This window comes from Monomorium pharaonis, chromosome 8, assembly GCF_013373865.1.
Source record: "Monomorium pharaonis isolate MP-MQ-018 chromosome 8, ASM1337386v2, whole genome shotgun sequence".
NCBI classification, from domain to species: Eukaryota; Metazoa; Arthropoda; class Insecta; order Hymenoptera; family Formicidae; genus Monomorium; species Monomorium pharaonis.
The window spans coordinates 19125875-19141540 of record NC_050474.1 but is presented as its reverse complement, the minus strand read 5'-3'; the positions used below and the strand labels follow the sequence as shown (position 1 = coordinate 19141540).

Here is a 15666-nt window from a genome sequence, read left to right as displayed (position 1 = left end):
TTAATCGGGCAGTCATTATATTTGACCGGATTCGACGAAAGCAAAGAAATCGGGGGTCGAGAGGGGGAGGAAGCGAATAAACGCGGCGTTTGCGCCTGTATTAATGCACATGTGTGTGTGTCGGTGTGCATCGAGGGTGAAAGAGTGAGGGAGAGAGCTAATTGCATCGGTAAATCATCCACTAACCAGGAGGGTGGGAGCCTTAGTCGCAGCCACTGGCAACCCTTTATTCTGTGTTATTACAGTCTAAAGTTACCCCGTGTAATTGTTGCTGTTTAATTGCAAACTCTAAGTCGTCTCGTTACAGGGACGCGCAGCGCTGCGAGTAATTGCCCTCTTCAAATTTACCTACCTGCCTGCCTGCTTTTTAGCGGCACGATCGCTGGCGCCGCGCCCGCGCGCGCGCGCGCGAGCGCGCCTAGGGGTGGTCGCACCGAATATTCCGCATCAGGCATATTTTATCGCGCGCTCGCGCGTTTTAATTGCGCTCGTACATCATCCGCGACACGCAACGCGATTGTTACAACAAATATAATGACCGGACTGAGTGCGGCCGACTCAATTTATATTTCTTCGCAGCCCGCCTTTTCCCAGCCAACCTCCCCTCCCCCGGCCGTGAGTCCAGCTCGCGGCCAGCGGCGCACACGAAACGTCACGCGTCCGCGTGACTCTCTCCGAAGGACCGAACAATCCCCCCAACGGCGGATTTCCCTTCTCCCCGCGCGGGATTTCGTTTTTGATCCTGACGTGCGCCGCGCTACCCCCCCCCCCTCCCGCTTTTACTCCTACGGACGACGGTTTCGCCGCGAGTCGCGCGCGCGAGCAGGGGTTGGCATTGTCAAAGATAGACAATGCTGGATGATAAAAACGTAAAATTGATGCTCTTTTGTTCACATTGTTTGAGACGCTGCGCAACGTTTGCCACACGCCTGGACGAATCGTTGCTATTGGCTTGGAACTACATCCTCCACCTCCGGCTCGTCTATCATATCCCCTGCCCCTCTCCTCTCTCTCTCTCTCCCTCCTTTTTTTGTCGTCACTCTCTACCGATAGAGCAGCTATAGATGCCCTCTTTCTCTCTCGGCTCTATCTGCTCTCTCCTGTCGGTCGTTGCTACTTCCCCCCAAAACGAGTCAGCTCGTCCGTAAGCCAGCATTGTATCGCCCCGCTGGCTTTTGTGCACTCGTTTGTGCACGCTTCCCGCCATTGAATCGCGACAGGTATCCGGCCGCCTCCTCGTTGCTACATATTGTTTAAACGTCGTACCGCCGGCCCGGAGATAATTAAAATGACCGAAGAAAAGAGTTACGGGTGATAACGCGAGAGCTCGATAGATAAATCCCCGACCATCGATCTTACTTGCTGCAATTGATTCTGCTCGGTGAATTGCACGTCTCGCTATTCATCACGAGGCGATATACCATATATACGAGATCTCGGGAGGAGTCAATATCGGTGCCCCGCTCGCGAAGATGATCTCGATTAAACGTACCATATTCGGTATTACGCAAGTAACTGATGAAAGACAAAGTAGATGAGGTAACATGCGAGAGAGAGAGGGAGAGAGAGAAGGGCGTTTATCCTCGCCCTGAAGCAAGCCCTTTATATTGCCAAGAAACTTATGAAACTTACAAACTTATATTAGGATACAGAAGAAACTTATAAAGACAAAATTCAAAACCTATTAAAATTTGGATCTATGCTTAATCTCCCATCAGAGTTCATCGTTCAGTTCGTAATAACTCATTGATTACAAAAGGTCTCAAAGCTCAGGATTGAAAAGATTAATCGATCAATGTTACATCGATAAAGTCCTAAGGAACATTGAGATGTGGGAAATAATTGAATAAATAAATACCGCTTTCGCAAAGTGACATTTCCAGCTATTGTGTTGTAATAAATTTTCATATTAATTTGCATCACTTACTTACAGAATAACAATTATATCGATCGAAATAAAAATTCATGTTTATTTATTATTGATAAGAATAAATATCGATAAAAATGAACGAAGGGTAATACAATAAGGGAGCCGGTGCATCTCGGCAAATGGAGAACCGAGGTAGGTGGATGCGCGAGGACGTGCCGCGAGGTTTCACGACCGAGCTTTCGGTTCCGGAGAACGGCAGCGGAAAAGAAAGGAGAGGTCATGGCGCGGAAAGCGCAGGGTGATTTCCCAGCTGACCTGTAAAGCAACCTATCCCCGTTAAACCCTCCTCCCTCCGCCCCTTTTCCTAGCCCCATTGAGTCTGTCTCGCGGAAGTCTCTCTTTCCCGTGGCCGTTTCTCGCCTATACCTGTATGTCCACGCGACGCGAAAGATGCATCGCCATGAAGGTGAACGGTAGAAAATAAAGAAGGACGGTGAGTTGGGAAAGAGGGGCGGGAGGGGGGGGGGGGCAAATTTACCGATTCGCCGAGTCCTCCGCCGGCTATCCCGACGTTTCACGTCGCGCGATAATTTTTAATAATTGACGAGCCGCAACGAGTCTCGTTTCTATTTTCGAAATTCCACCCGTCGTTTAATACAAGCAAATCGCACGGATTTCCTGAATAATTCCGCGCGTTACAGTTCGCATGGTCCCGGAATAGCGGGATCCCCCAATATACAGCGCCGTATCTCTTTTTACATTTTCTGAACTCGAAATAAAACTTAATCACAAATTCATGCTACAGAACGCGAGGTAGAGAATAGACGAGGAAAGTGCCGCTAAAAAAAAAAGGGATTATCTAATTAACCCCAGATCTAATAATAATAATAACTCTAGGGTCTCCGCTGGGAGAATCTGGGACCTGGATAAAAAGGGTAAATTGTGTCGTTCGCACTCACCGATGAGTGCACTGCTGGCAGGCGAAACAGTCGAGATGATAGACGTTCGTTCTGGCCCTCATGACCATCTCGAACGCCGGTATTTGCTTATTACATGCCGCGCAGCATCCCGTGTTCCCGAAGAGCCTGAGGTAGTCCCTCTTACAGAGGATAAGATTAGCTTTGGTGTAGAGGGTAGAGCCGACCTCGCCTAACCTACAGTCGCAGCATCCGCACTTGAGGCAGTCCTCGTGCCAGTAGAGGTCCAGGGCCTTGAGGAGGTACCTGAAGGACCGACCGTAGTTTTCGTTCTTACCGGCCGTTAAGTCTTGAAAATACCTCTCTTATCTCGATATTTAACATATACATTTACGCGGCTGAATATTTTAAACGCGAGGCGAAATAGGAGACTGCTTTAGAGAGATCGATATCTACGTCCTCTCGCGGCAAAGTGCAGCACAACACGACAGATTTTATTAACAAAAGACAAGGCGAGAGAGACGGACGTGATGATGTTTTCTCATCGAGAATGCAACAAGATTCTACGGATTGTGCATTGTATGTATATATATGCAAGTTGCCGTTTACCTCTCCGTAATTGTCTTCCCGCAGCCGGCGCACTCCTGCTGCGTCGAACCATTTTTACTCGTCTCGGATTTGCTCACGTCCATAGTCATCGTGATCTCAACTACGGCGCCGTCTGCAACATTAAAGACAAATTACATTGCTACAATTATATTCTCTCTCATAGTTGTTATAAAAAAAAAAAGAAATCTCGAGCCCGTAGGATCCTTCTTGATCATATCGCGTCGCGGTACAGAGATTAAATTAATCGCTGAACACCTAAAGATCACCGAGATTAACAATTTATTTTTTTATTATTACGCGGAAATAAAATTCTCATCGGGTCGAAAGAAGCTCGGTGTCTGAGAGGTAAAAAGAAAAAAAAGTCGCGGCGACGAGAGAATTATACGCGACGGCGGCGGCGGCGGCGTCGTCGTCATTTCGGAGCGTCTCGAAATTTGATTTCCCCGAGTTAATGAGAACCTTCCCCTTCGCATATTCAGACGGGTCGCGTATGCATCTGCGCGTGTTTTTTAAGGGAGCCGCGCGGACACACACCGCGAACGTTTGGCGTGCCGTGCACGCGCATCCACCAGCCGCGCAGTACAAGCGCGTCTCCGCCGCCGCCGCCGCCGCCGCCGCCGTCGTCGTCGTCGTAAGTGGCTGACAGCACGCAATAATTAGCGCGGCTAATTGGAACCCCGGTGCCTGCGCGCCCGGACTCCAATAAGCGCCGACGCGACGAAATCTTTTCGCGATGCATAAAACATTTCTTTTTCGTTTCGTTCTCGCTCCTCTCTCTTTCCTCCTCTTCCCTCGTCACTCGTACCGACGTCCAAAGGAACGACCGCGCTGGTCGAGCGCGTTCTTCGGGTGAAAATAAATTTCTCTCTATAACGCCAATTATTTCGTTCCCACAAGTGGGAAACCGGAAGCTTTATCCTGTCCAGAATGAATTACAAACCGCTGATACTTTGAACTTTAAACCATTCCGTCCCGCTCGGGAATGTTAACGGGAATGAGTGACCCTGGGATGTTTGGCTTGCGTGTAGTCACGCAAAATTTCGATCTTGCATTTCAAGTTCGCGCAATAAAATTGACGGTGATGCACCTTCTCGTGAATCACGGACAAGAAGCGATAATCAATGATTAGCGTGACATTTAATAAATATTATCAAATGTAACAATAACAATCAACCGTCTGGTAACCATGTGGGGAAGTACAATTAGTGGTTTGTTCTTAAATTAATCAGACATTTGCTTGAAATAATTTCACCAGGGCTTTAACTAGCTCGATTTTTATTAAAACATTTTCTGAATCACGGAAATCGCAAACTGCCCGGAGCATTTGTGCCGCCACAGTGGCCGAGTTAACGATGCAATTGTGCCCGATTTACATACATTATTGCGTCCGCGCGGGAGGTAGGGGGGGGGGAGGAAGGAGGGGAAGAAAAAAAAACTGCATTCACGATCGCGGGAGGAGGACGCAGTTACGTTCTTCCGAGGCGATCCGCGTAACCACTTGGCGGGTGAGGGTGACGTACAACGGGGGTGGCGCGACCGGCAACCCACTTTGCTTACCTCCCCCCTCCCCCTTTGCCGCTACCGCCTCGCCGCCGTTCGGAACGACGACGGGCGGGCGGAGGACGTGCGGCGGGGGCTTAATTAATTAGCCGGATACTTTGAGTAACAATCCATTATTACATACAAACATCCTCGGCCTCGGGGCCGAGCTGCAGCTTTATGCTGCTAATTGGCCTTCTCAAAGCCGGGAGAGACCCGGGCACGAGTTATAAACGCCACTCCTCCTCTCCCCCCTCCTCGCGCCTCTTGCGACCCGCAGCCACCGCACCGCGCTGTACCGCTACCCCTCCTCCCCCCCTTCCCCCGCGCTCCCGCTCCAGGTTCCAATTTTCTCTCTCGCGTTACCACCCGCCACACCAATCCCTTTTCTCTCTCCGTTTCACCTGTCCTTCTCCATCTCGTTATCTCGCTCCGTCCTTCCTTCGCCTTTCCCATCCCATCGCCCGCATCACTTCACCCGCGTACTCCGCAATACACGTAAAACGCATACAATCGCGCGGGTACGCTATCCCCTCGCGCTCGCACACATGCGCTAAGACAAAATGGATGAGAGAGGCGGAGGAAATAGGTGAGAGAAAGAGAATGTGTGTGTGTGTGTGTGTGTGTGTGTGTGTGTGTGTGTGTGTGTGTGTGTGTGTGTGTGTGTGTGTGTGTGTGTGTGTGTGTGTGTGTGTGTGTGTGTGTGTGTGTGTGTGAGGTGGACGGAAGGAAACGGCAAATGAGAGAGGCGAGGGAGAGAAAGAGAGAGGGACGGGAGTTGGACGGATAGCGCTAATAACGCGCTCGTGACGCAAAAAAAAGGAAGAAGTATAATTGCCAGCCCTCGTGGCAGGTATTTTTCAAATAGGACCCCGTTCGTTAATTGGAGGGCAAATTAAAGAGGCGCCGCCGAGGAAAAAAACATCATCCCCCTCGCTCCCCGCATCGTGTCCTCCCACGGCGCGCCTCCCACATCGGTATATCCAAGAGACGCCTCGTGATTCGTCAAACGACCCGAACGTACGCTTCATTTTTTCCCTGGGTCTAGTTTTTTTTAATGATTCTCTCCTCCCTTAGTCCGATTGACATCGTGGTAGAATTTGAAAAAAAAAAAAAAAAGGGCAAAATGCGACGCGCCGCGAAAAGACGCGGCTAACGATGACGGTTTTCAAGCCCTTTTTCAAATTCGGAGGAAAGGAGGGGGGGGGGAGGGAAAAGCCTGGTAATGTTAATTGCACGATCGATAACGACCGATTGCTCGGAATGAACCCGACCGATGAATGAGCTCGCGACTGGGGAGAAGCTCGTGCGTCCCGCATTTTTTCAAAAGCTACAGCACCACGCACGCCATCGTGTATTTGATCGCGATGAGTTGCGAGAGAAACAATAAAAAAAAAAAGGATGTTACTTTACCCTTTTCATTGGCAAATAGCGAATATCGAAATTGCCGATGCTCGCGAGCAAATTAAAAGTTCGGTGCACGGGTACCAAAAAAAAATACCAAACAAAAAAAAATCAGGGTGAAAAATTAATCATTCGCGTTGGTGAAAAATTTCGAGCCCGCTGCTGCGAGAATTCGCACATCGTACGTTGATTAAAATTACTCACCTGTCGCGATCATAAGTTCATCTGGCGCGTTTGGAAAAACGAACGAATTTATGTAGAAGAAAGTCGCGTTTAAAATCGACGAAATATCACAACGTCGGGAGGAAAATAAAATGAGAACTTCCTTCTTATTTTCGCCTAGAAACCTATTCCCCGGGTGACAGATTAGGCGGCCGGGAAAGTTTCTTAAATTAGATCAAAGCGAAAGTATATTTGGATCGCTCGCGTAAAAATCCCCCTCCCCCCCCCCAAAAACCGGTGGAGCGATCCTTTTTTTTTCCTTCGGGGATACCAATATCGGAGTATCACGACTTGTTTGCCAATCCGAGTGATCGGTCGTCGCGAGAACGCTCTCGGACGCATTATCTCGCGGCGGATGTCGTCTCAGCGCGGACAAAACGTCGATACTTCGATCGCTTATAAAACGAAATTGCAAAAGGACGACCGAATTCCCGCCCGACGCGATTTACGGCTGCTTTTACTGCTGTGCCGGTCTTATGGAAATTAGACGCTTTACTGCGACGGTATCTTCTCGCATCTCTCCCCCGCCCCCCTCCCTCCCCCGGTTCCAGGAATTTTCAGAGGTTTTCTTTTGAAGCGCAGCGATTTCGTCATAAACTAATGCGCCACGGCAGACAGAAAGTTTCGCGATAAGACACTGGTAATATATGTACAATAAAATGTTAATAAAAATCCCACTAGCGTTTGCGTGTGCTATTTGCCGCATATTTAGATGCTGAAAACTGGCGGTTATCCTTCTCGAGGAGTGATCTCGGGGAAATTCGATTTCTCGGGCTCGCCGCGCGGCGGTTCTCGTCCGAGATAGCATAATCGTAAAATGGCAAACTGATTTCGAGCGGTTATACCGTGTCGGCGCGAGCGGCCAGTCGCCCACTCGAAACACAGGCGGAACGTTCCTTCGGATGGAACGGCGATGTTCGATCGGGGAATCGGCAACGGATACGACTTTTTATTCAGTCAATATAAGGGGCACCCTTCCGAGATTACGAAATTGCTCTAACAGCAATATGGGAGAAATCCACCCCCGCGCGTCTCCTGTCGCGCTCCCGAACTTCCACCCCTCCTTCCCTCCCGACTCGCCGTTTTCCCACCGTCTATCCCGGGGGTTCCGTCGGAACGGACACAGGGTCCGCTCTAGGTGGTTTAATAAAAATGTCAAATATAAAGTAGCCGGTGGGGACGGACGTTTAGGAAATAAATAAATGTAAAAGAAAGTTCGTGGAGGAGGAAAGGAGAGATCCGTGGGCGCGCGGAACGGATAAATATACGTAGACGAATATATACGGAGGGAGAGAGCAGGGATGGGAAGGGGGGGTTGAGGAGGCTGAAGTCGTCTCGCAGGAGAAACGGCAAGTATAGTGGACTCAATATATTATTACGGTTAAAGGTCAGCGTGACGTAGCCGGCTGACCCAAACTGTGAGTGACTGCGCTCGGCAATGCAATCGAAAGCCGTCTCTTCTCGTACTCTCGGGGAAGATGCTCAATAAAATATGGCGCGCCTCGTTCTGGCACAATGCGGGCGGAACGGACGGGTACAGAGAGAGGTCCGTTTATTAATACCCCCCGAATTGGAAAATCCTGTAAGAGGACGAGCGGGGGACGGGGAAAAGGGGTAAAACCGTCGACGAGAAAGGGATGGCAGGCAAGCACGGCTGCAATTTCGGGGCTTAATAATGATCCGACGCCCTCTCCCCCTCCCTTCCGGGGCTGTGGAACCCGTGTCATTATACTATGAAGTGGAGAGACTGCTAATTAGTCATTAGCGTAGGAAAAAGACACCCTCAACCAGTGCCGCGCTGCAGCTACGGGACGACGACGCGACGTCGGGCAACTCTACCTGACGACGACGACGACGACGACGACGACGACGACGACGACGACATTGACGACGACGTTGGCGAGGATGGTGTACGGTAAACTTGGGCAAACAGGGTGTAGCTGCGCGCTGGCCTACGTCTAATTGGACCCTAGCGACGTAAGTTCCACTAATTGAGACCGGCCTCGTAACTATCAACACTGCTACAAGGGTCCGTTCGTAAATTCTGAATGGACGAGCAGCGATAACGATACGGATATACCGCCTTCGCTGATTGGGGGGAGTACGGGCGAAACTACGTCGCGGCGGTACGTTGCGCGAGCTATCGTAGTCATATAGTCGTCGTCGTCGTCGTCGTCGTCGCCGCCGTCGTCGTTCGTCGTCGACGAAACCGTCGCCATCGCCGGATGAGAGATAATTACAAGTTGTAAATTTACTATATTACTACGGTTAATGAGGGCGCGCGTAATTAGAACGAGTACTTGTTCCGCGCTGCGCATTTCAAACTATGCAGGTAATGGTCGATTAATTAATAGTCCCCGCGACGAGTGGCGCTTAAACCGCCGATATGGACGGGACGCAGACCGATTGTGATTTCTTTCTTCGCGCGCGGACATTTTGGGGACGAGAGAGAGAGAGAGAGAGAGAGAGAGAGAGAGAGAGAGAGAGAGAAAGCGCGAAATAAATGATTTTTTTTTTAACTCTCTTCCCCATCTCGGAGATTCTCCAAATTGCGGAAACGCGGTGTTGAAGGAGGGCATGCCGAAATAAGGGCAAAGAAATGAGTCCGACGAAAAGGAAAAATGTAAGAGGGAGGCCGACGGGAGAAAGAGGGGAAAAAAACGAACAGCAAGACAGAGCCAAATTTTAATTTCGTCCCTGACAAAGCGAGAGAGGTTGAGGCTGCTTTCTGTCTTTCTCTCTCTCCTCGGGTCCTTCAGGACCACGGTATTCCATCCTTCAGGATCATTATATCGCCAATTAGAAGATAGCGGAGCACGGCGTCGCCTAACAAGCTTCCTGAGGGGAGGGGTGGGGGTGAACCGGGAGGGAAAGGAGAGCAGGCAGAGAGAGGGCGAGGACAGACCTACTCTCGCGTCGTTATACGACTATCGCACCGGTCGGTGTGGCGCAGCGCGGAATGGAACGGAGCGGAGCGAAGCGGCGTCGCGACGCCTCGCGTCTCTCTCTCTCTCTCTCTCTCTCTCTCTGTTCGGCACCACCGCTATAAAATATTCACTGCAACTCGATGCTCCTGACCGGGCCGGCGCCGCACTACGGTATAATTAAGACGCACGTGAGATCGTCTTGACGATGCCAATTGTGTTCGTTACGGGATAAGGGTGAGCCTCGGAAACGCGGCACGGCCGAGGCAGAGGGGTAGTGTATATATCGATCCGACTGCGAGAAACCGAAATGACAAAAGAGCGAAATACGGCGGGTGAATTTGATCGCAAAAAAGAGTCTCGTTTTCACCGTCTTTCGTGCAACATGACATTGCTCCTTCCAATAAAATTTGCATAATATTAGTACTTTTTGTATCTTAAAAAAAAATCTTGCATGAGATTTTTAAATTTTGCACAATATAAATATATTGCGTGTGGCTCTCGCATTATTTTTTCATTTCCTATGAAGTTCCTTCACATTTTAATCACGATTCAGTTTTATATATATAAAAAAAAGACAAATCGCTCATTCTGACGCTTAAAAATTGAGATGAAACTTTTTTTTAGAAAAGATTTGTGAAGACCTATATGTTTAAACAATGAAAATTTTATCGTGCATTCGCAAATACTCGTCAATACGAGCCGACAAAGTTCCCGTCCCTCTCCCGGAAATAACGCGAATGTATACCAAAGAAATCGCCACGCAGGAGTCGTTCCGAAGTCTTCGCGAGAGAGAGAGCGAGAGAGGGCGGGGAGGAGAGACAGACAGAGAAGGGAATCGACGTGGTAGCGTGGTAGCGATACACTTTTCTCCGTAGGCAATATTCATAAATCACCCTTCAGATCGCTCCCGCCCTCGCCGCGTTTCGTTCCCCCTCCCTCTCCCCGCCCGCCCTCCCATCCCTCTTATATACGCTTAGAATATAAGCGCCAGTTTTCTTTTTTCGCCGAAGGGATGCAGAGCCGGGGTCAACTTCCCGTCCGCCCTTCTCCGCGCGATCCCCTCGATCTCGGTCCTCCTCACCCCCTCCGAGGGGGCGGGGAGGGGGTGGAGGATGGTCGACGGAGACGAAGGGGCGGTTGGAAAGGCGCGGAACCATAGACGAGGAACGAGTTAGTCCTGCGGTGGTGTGGGACCCGCTGAGAAGGGGTGGTTTCAGATTCTATTAAGATCTCAGTAAGTCTTGTTACACGGGGAGGCCACGCCGCAAATCTCGCAATAAAACAGCCACCGGTATAACACCGATTCGGGGACCGACATCGTCTACCAGCAGCCATCTCCTCTCCTCACCCCATCCCCCTTCCCTTCTTCTCCTGGTCGCTGCGTCGTCGGCGAGACGTCGCGCGCGCGTTCCCCGTACGTACCGCCCCCCCCCCCCCCGCGGTGTGTTACGAAGAGGAGAGGGACGACGAGAGGGCAGAATTTATCTGCGGCACGCAGTATTCCGGAAGAGGAAAATCTCTGGTAATCCGTACCCGAGACCGCAATTAGCTTTTTAGAATCGTTAACTCCTTAAATTCGTTATTCAATCTCCGCCGTGCTCAAACAATAAGAAATACTTGCTACTTCCGTACATATTCGTGTTAATATTTATTTTGTATAACGATATTTCTCTTTCATTAAATTTATAAACGTATCTCCACGTTAAACTTTTCCTTTTTTTTCTCTGATACATCTATCGTATAGCTTTCACACCCTGAAAGCTGACAGCTAACTCTAGAAGTATAAAACGTGTGCACTCTCATAGTTTTCGATATAGAAATCGGCAATCGAATTTATTATTGTGCATATCGCGCCATTACGGCATGAAGGGAGCAACGACGGCAATATCCTTCTTTCACGCGAGATTCTCACGTTCCCGCACCCCATCTTCCACGGAATGCCGATTATGGAGAACCAACTCGAGTATTGTCTGAAGAGAATAAGAGAGAAAAAGAGAGAGAGAGATAGAAAGAGAGAGAATGGGCAGGAAGCGCCAATCGTGAGGGAGGGTCGCGTTCTCCAGCGGAGGGTCCGAAATCAATCAAAACATTAATTGAAAGAGCCGAGAAGACAATGGAACCGGCTCGGTTAAGGCGGTAGGTAGGTATGGATGGTCTTGATAATCGAAAGATATCCTGGCCAATAGCCGGTAACCCGTCGGAGCACGCCGAACGAGTTGGAAAAGGAACTTTCCTTCCTCCGGGCTTCCCTACCGCGAAGGGCGAAGAGGAAAATTCGCGGCACGGAGTCTTGGTAGGTTGGTGAAAAGGGAGGTACGAAAAGGGAGAAAAGAAAACAGACAATGAGGAAGAAACACGAAAAAGTAAGAGAGAGAGAAGGAGTTGGCTGCAACGAGAATATCCGACGATAAAGTAAAGTCCTTTTCCTCTCCGTATAGTCAACGCATTCCTTTCTTGTAAATAACGTCGTTTACGCGACGCGATACGCCAGGCGATCGCCCCCTTCCCCCCCGTGACAAATTCGATTATCCGAGTCGATACAGAGTCGATCCGGGGATGCCCGGCGTTAGCTGGCTGCTGCGGCGCAGCAAGTTAATGAACGCGCTCTCTATTCAATTGTTGACCGGTATTATTAGTACGGCGAACGTTAGCGCTTTATTAATTAACAAATCGATTTCGGTCGGTAGCGAATGCTAATTATTCAGCATCGGGTCCCGGCATTCGGTGCCGCTGCGAATGGTTCTTTAATGAGCGAGGCTAATTGTACGGGGTGCTCTCAATAGCGTCGCGCGTCGAAGGAGCAACCGTTGGGCGCCGATGAAACTTTTAACGATCGATAAAAGAATGTTGCGGAATTTCGCGGCAGTATCGTCCGCGTTGTTTTCGCGCCCCCTCTCCCCTCTCCCCGCTTTAACGATCCGCGATCGAAGGTACATCCCCCGCGGTAGTCCTCGCGTTGATCCCCGGTCGGTCCCAACATCTCGTGACTCTCTCTGTCAGTTTGCCGCGTTAGTTAAAATTCTGCTGAAGTGATTTCGATTTCTCAGATCGCTTCGGAAGCGGAGATTTAATCCCTCTATCTCCCTCCAAGTAGCGATGTACTTGTTGGGTACCGGGGGAAGGGAGTCGGTATTCCGAGACGACACGTGCGACATCCTAAGTACACAAGGGCAGCATCATACGGGGGAAAAAATCTCGCAGAGGGAAAGGACATCGGGGCCGACGCCCAGAAGGACGCGGCACTGGCGGCACCTGGCGGTGTGCCCAAGGACCCACGAGAAGCCTCAATCGCCGTAAAAGCAGCTCCTCCGCGACCTAAGGAGGACGACGGAGAGAAAAGGGTGGAACGCGTGGTGTGCGGGCACAGAAAGAAGGGAAATGGAGAAGGGGAAGTAAAAGTTAGTAGCTCACCGAGGCGGACGGAGATAGAGTCCAGGACGGGGGTTGATAGACCGTCGGGGGGGGGGGGGAAGGAAGGGCGCGAGGTAGGGGGTGGACAGGGCGCGTTGGTCAGCTCGCGAGAATACACGTTCGACGGTGCGGCCGACTTAAGAGGATTACATTTGATATTTCGATCGGGCAAAGTGGCTTTTTATTGGACATTCGCCGCGGAATTATCGCTGACTCGTGTCGAAAGGCATTACGCGCGCCCCGGCGTTATTAAATTATAGCAGCGCGGCCCGGTAGCACGCTATAATATCCGGAAAACGAGGAAAATGCCGTTTGCGAAAAAAAAAAAAGGGATCTGCTCTATCGAAAAAGTGACTGTTTTCTGACAGAACACTTGGGATGAATGTAACATTTACTAAGCCTCTTTACTATTTACTATCACACTAAAATTAAATTTACTTATTCCTATCTCATTTCTATTACATCTATTTGTTTTCACCACCACTACTACACGCGCGTTAGTTTCATTGCAACTTTCAGTGGAGAGATATCACGTCTCGTACAGAAACCGTTAAAGCTGCGTGTAGCAAGCAAGTTTAGCCAATTTTTGCGAGGCGCAATTGTGCCCTCTTGTATCAAGAACGAACCGGTAACGATTCGCTTCATTTTTTACGAGCAGCGGGGAAGTTTTTTGAAACGATGACGAAGGCACAGTTTCAACTCGGCGCGGTAATAAACCGACGAAATAGCAACAGTAACGGCTAGAGCCCTCCGTGGCAACAGAAGTAGCAGCAGCAGCAGCAGCAACCTTCCCTCCTCTTTTAGCCCACAAGGCTAATTAGCCGCGGCAATTTGTCGGTGCGAAACAAACGCGCCCGGTCGAAGGTCTCGCGCTCTCTCGCACGAGCTTTCTCGATTTATCCGCGCGCTAACGTTAGCCGTACCTACCTACCTCCTATCGGAAGCGAACTTCAAACGAAATAATTAAGCGATTCTCTTTAGCCCGGCCGGCTAACGAGCCCGCCGCCGGCTGAAACTAGTGCCAATTATCGGCATTCAAACGGACGAGTACACGCGGGTGGCCGACAGTTGAGACGTTCTCTCGGCGGGACGTCGAGACGACGACGGAGGAGGAGGAGGAGGAGGAGGAGGAGGACGGAGAAAGAAGAGGAGGAGGAGGAGGAGGAGGCGGAGGTCTCTGATGAAGAAGGCGGTCGGGAGAAACAGGATGGGATGCTCGTCCGGACGGACAGTCAGCTTCATTATTTCAACTTCAACTGACGCCCTGACGACATATGTGTGGAATAAAATGCGGCTACGCGCGAGAAGAGGATACATCTGTATCTTATCTTGCGAGAGGAAGAGAGGAAGGAAGATTAAAGACGCCGATGTTTCCGGTTTCCTTTAACGAGGAGGTTCATCAGCGGCATTTATCCACTCTGGAATTTTCTCTGCAATTTCTTAATCGAAGGTGAAGGCTTTTGATGTTCGATAATTCGCTAATTAAAATTCTAAGAAAATGTTCGTTAAATAAATAGGGAGTGCAAGTTTCGTCACGTAGGATAATCTCGTATGTATCGATGTTTTTTTTAGAAATGCAAAACACATCTTTTGGTAGAATAATTTTGTACAACAACTTATTTTAAACGTACGTTGAGAAAGAAAGTTGTTAACTTGATTAATTTTCGTCAGTATTTGAAGTTTAATATTTTATATATTTGAATGTAATTGAATACATATGGTTTAAATGAAGAAATTTAGTCGACCCATTTAGTAAAGTAACTTTAAAAAAAAAATTTTTTAATAGACATGAAAATTGTGCTTTGAAAAAGTAAGCTATCTGAAAAATTAATGACTATTTTTACCTCGGACAGCTATTAGTTTCTAAATCGGTGGGGAGATTTTTTTCCTTTTCTATATAATAACAGTATATTTATAATTTGCTTATCTCGCACGCAACAGATTTTAAAATAGATTCCAAGAAGCTGGATAATAACGCGCCGTTCCAACGAATCGCTCGCGAGATTGCACCTAACGCTAATCTTCGTGAAAGCTTTGTCACGCGCTACAACCGGTAGCTCTCGCTCTTGCATATTGGATGGCGATATCTCGAAAACGATTCATACATAGTGCATTATGTAATCTCGTAGCATCCGTAGCTTAAGACATTACTATTAAGACGATTCAATGAAGAAAAGTATCTCTATCGTCATGAATGGACAAGATCGATTCTGAACGCTGAAATTTCAATTTTTTCGAGGGCAAAAATGTTGCAAATTGGAAAAGCAAAAAAAAAAAAAATATTTGAACAAAAACTCAATTTCGCGCGATTCCTTGCATTCATAAAGAAGGTACCGACGAATAAACGATTAAATTAACGGCCGCAATAAAAACTTATTAAACGTCTCTTTAATTTTAATTAAACGTCTCAAGGATCGGCGTCAATTAATCGCGTTCCCTCGCAGCCGCGCTAGTCGATAATCACGCGCCGTTACGGACGATTCAGGGACAAAGGAATCACGAAGTAAAGGAGCTATACGACTCATTTCTAAGGATGCAGTTAATCCGCGTCGGCTAACGGCTAACGGCAGCCCCAAAACGGAATCGCCTTAAAACGCGACCGGTAATTGGAACAGACGTCGGTCGATGAGAGACGGGACCCTCGCGCGCGCGAGATGCAAGTGCGCGCGTGTGAGAGGGAGAGAGAGAGAGACAGAGAAAGAGAAGAAGGGGGTGAATGACTATACAGAAGTGTGCCAGCGCGTGCTTATCTGCCAAGCTAAAAAGC

General features: G+C 49.1%; 2 protein-coding genes across 5 annotated transcripts in view; one reads left to right on the top strand and one right to left on the bottom strand.

The window, feature by feature from the left end:
* LOC118646898 overlaps positions 1-15666 on the top strand; it is a 260967-nt gene that overhangs the window by 153583 nt on the left and 91718 nt on the right. The window lies entirely within an intron of this gene.
* LOC105837287 (LIM domain only protein 3) overlaps positions 1-15666 on the bottom strand; it is a 61214-nt gene that overhangs the window by 7321 nt on the left and 38227 nt on the right. For both annotated transcript variants that reach the window (XM_036290812.1, XM_028189997.2), the window contains exons 2-3: positions 3397-3508; positions 2830-3093 (exon numbers count right to left, since the gene is read on the bottom strand). In XM_036290812.1, coding sequence (XP_036146705.1) covers positions 2830-3093; positions 3397-3485 — 353 coding nt within the window. In that variant the 5' untranslated portion in view covers positions 3486-3508. The remainder of the gene's footprint in view (positions 1-2829; positions 3094-3396; positions 3509-15666) is intronic.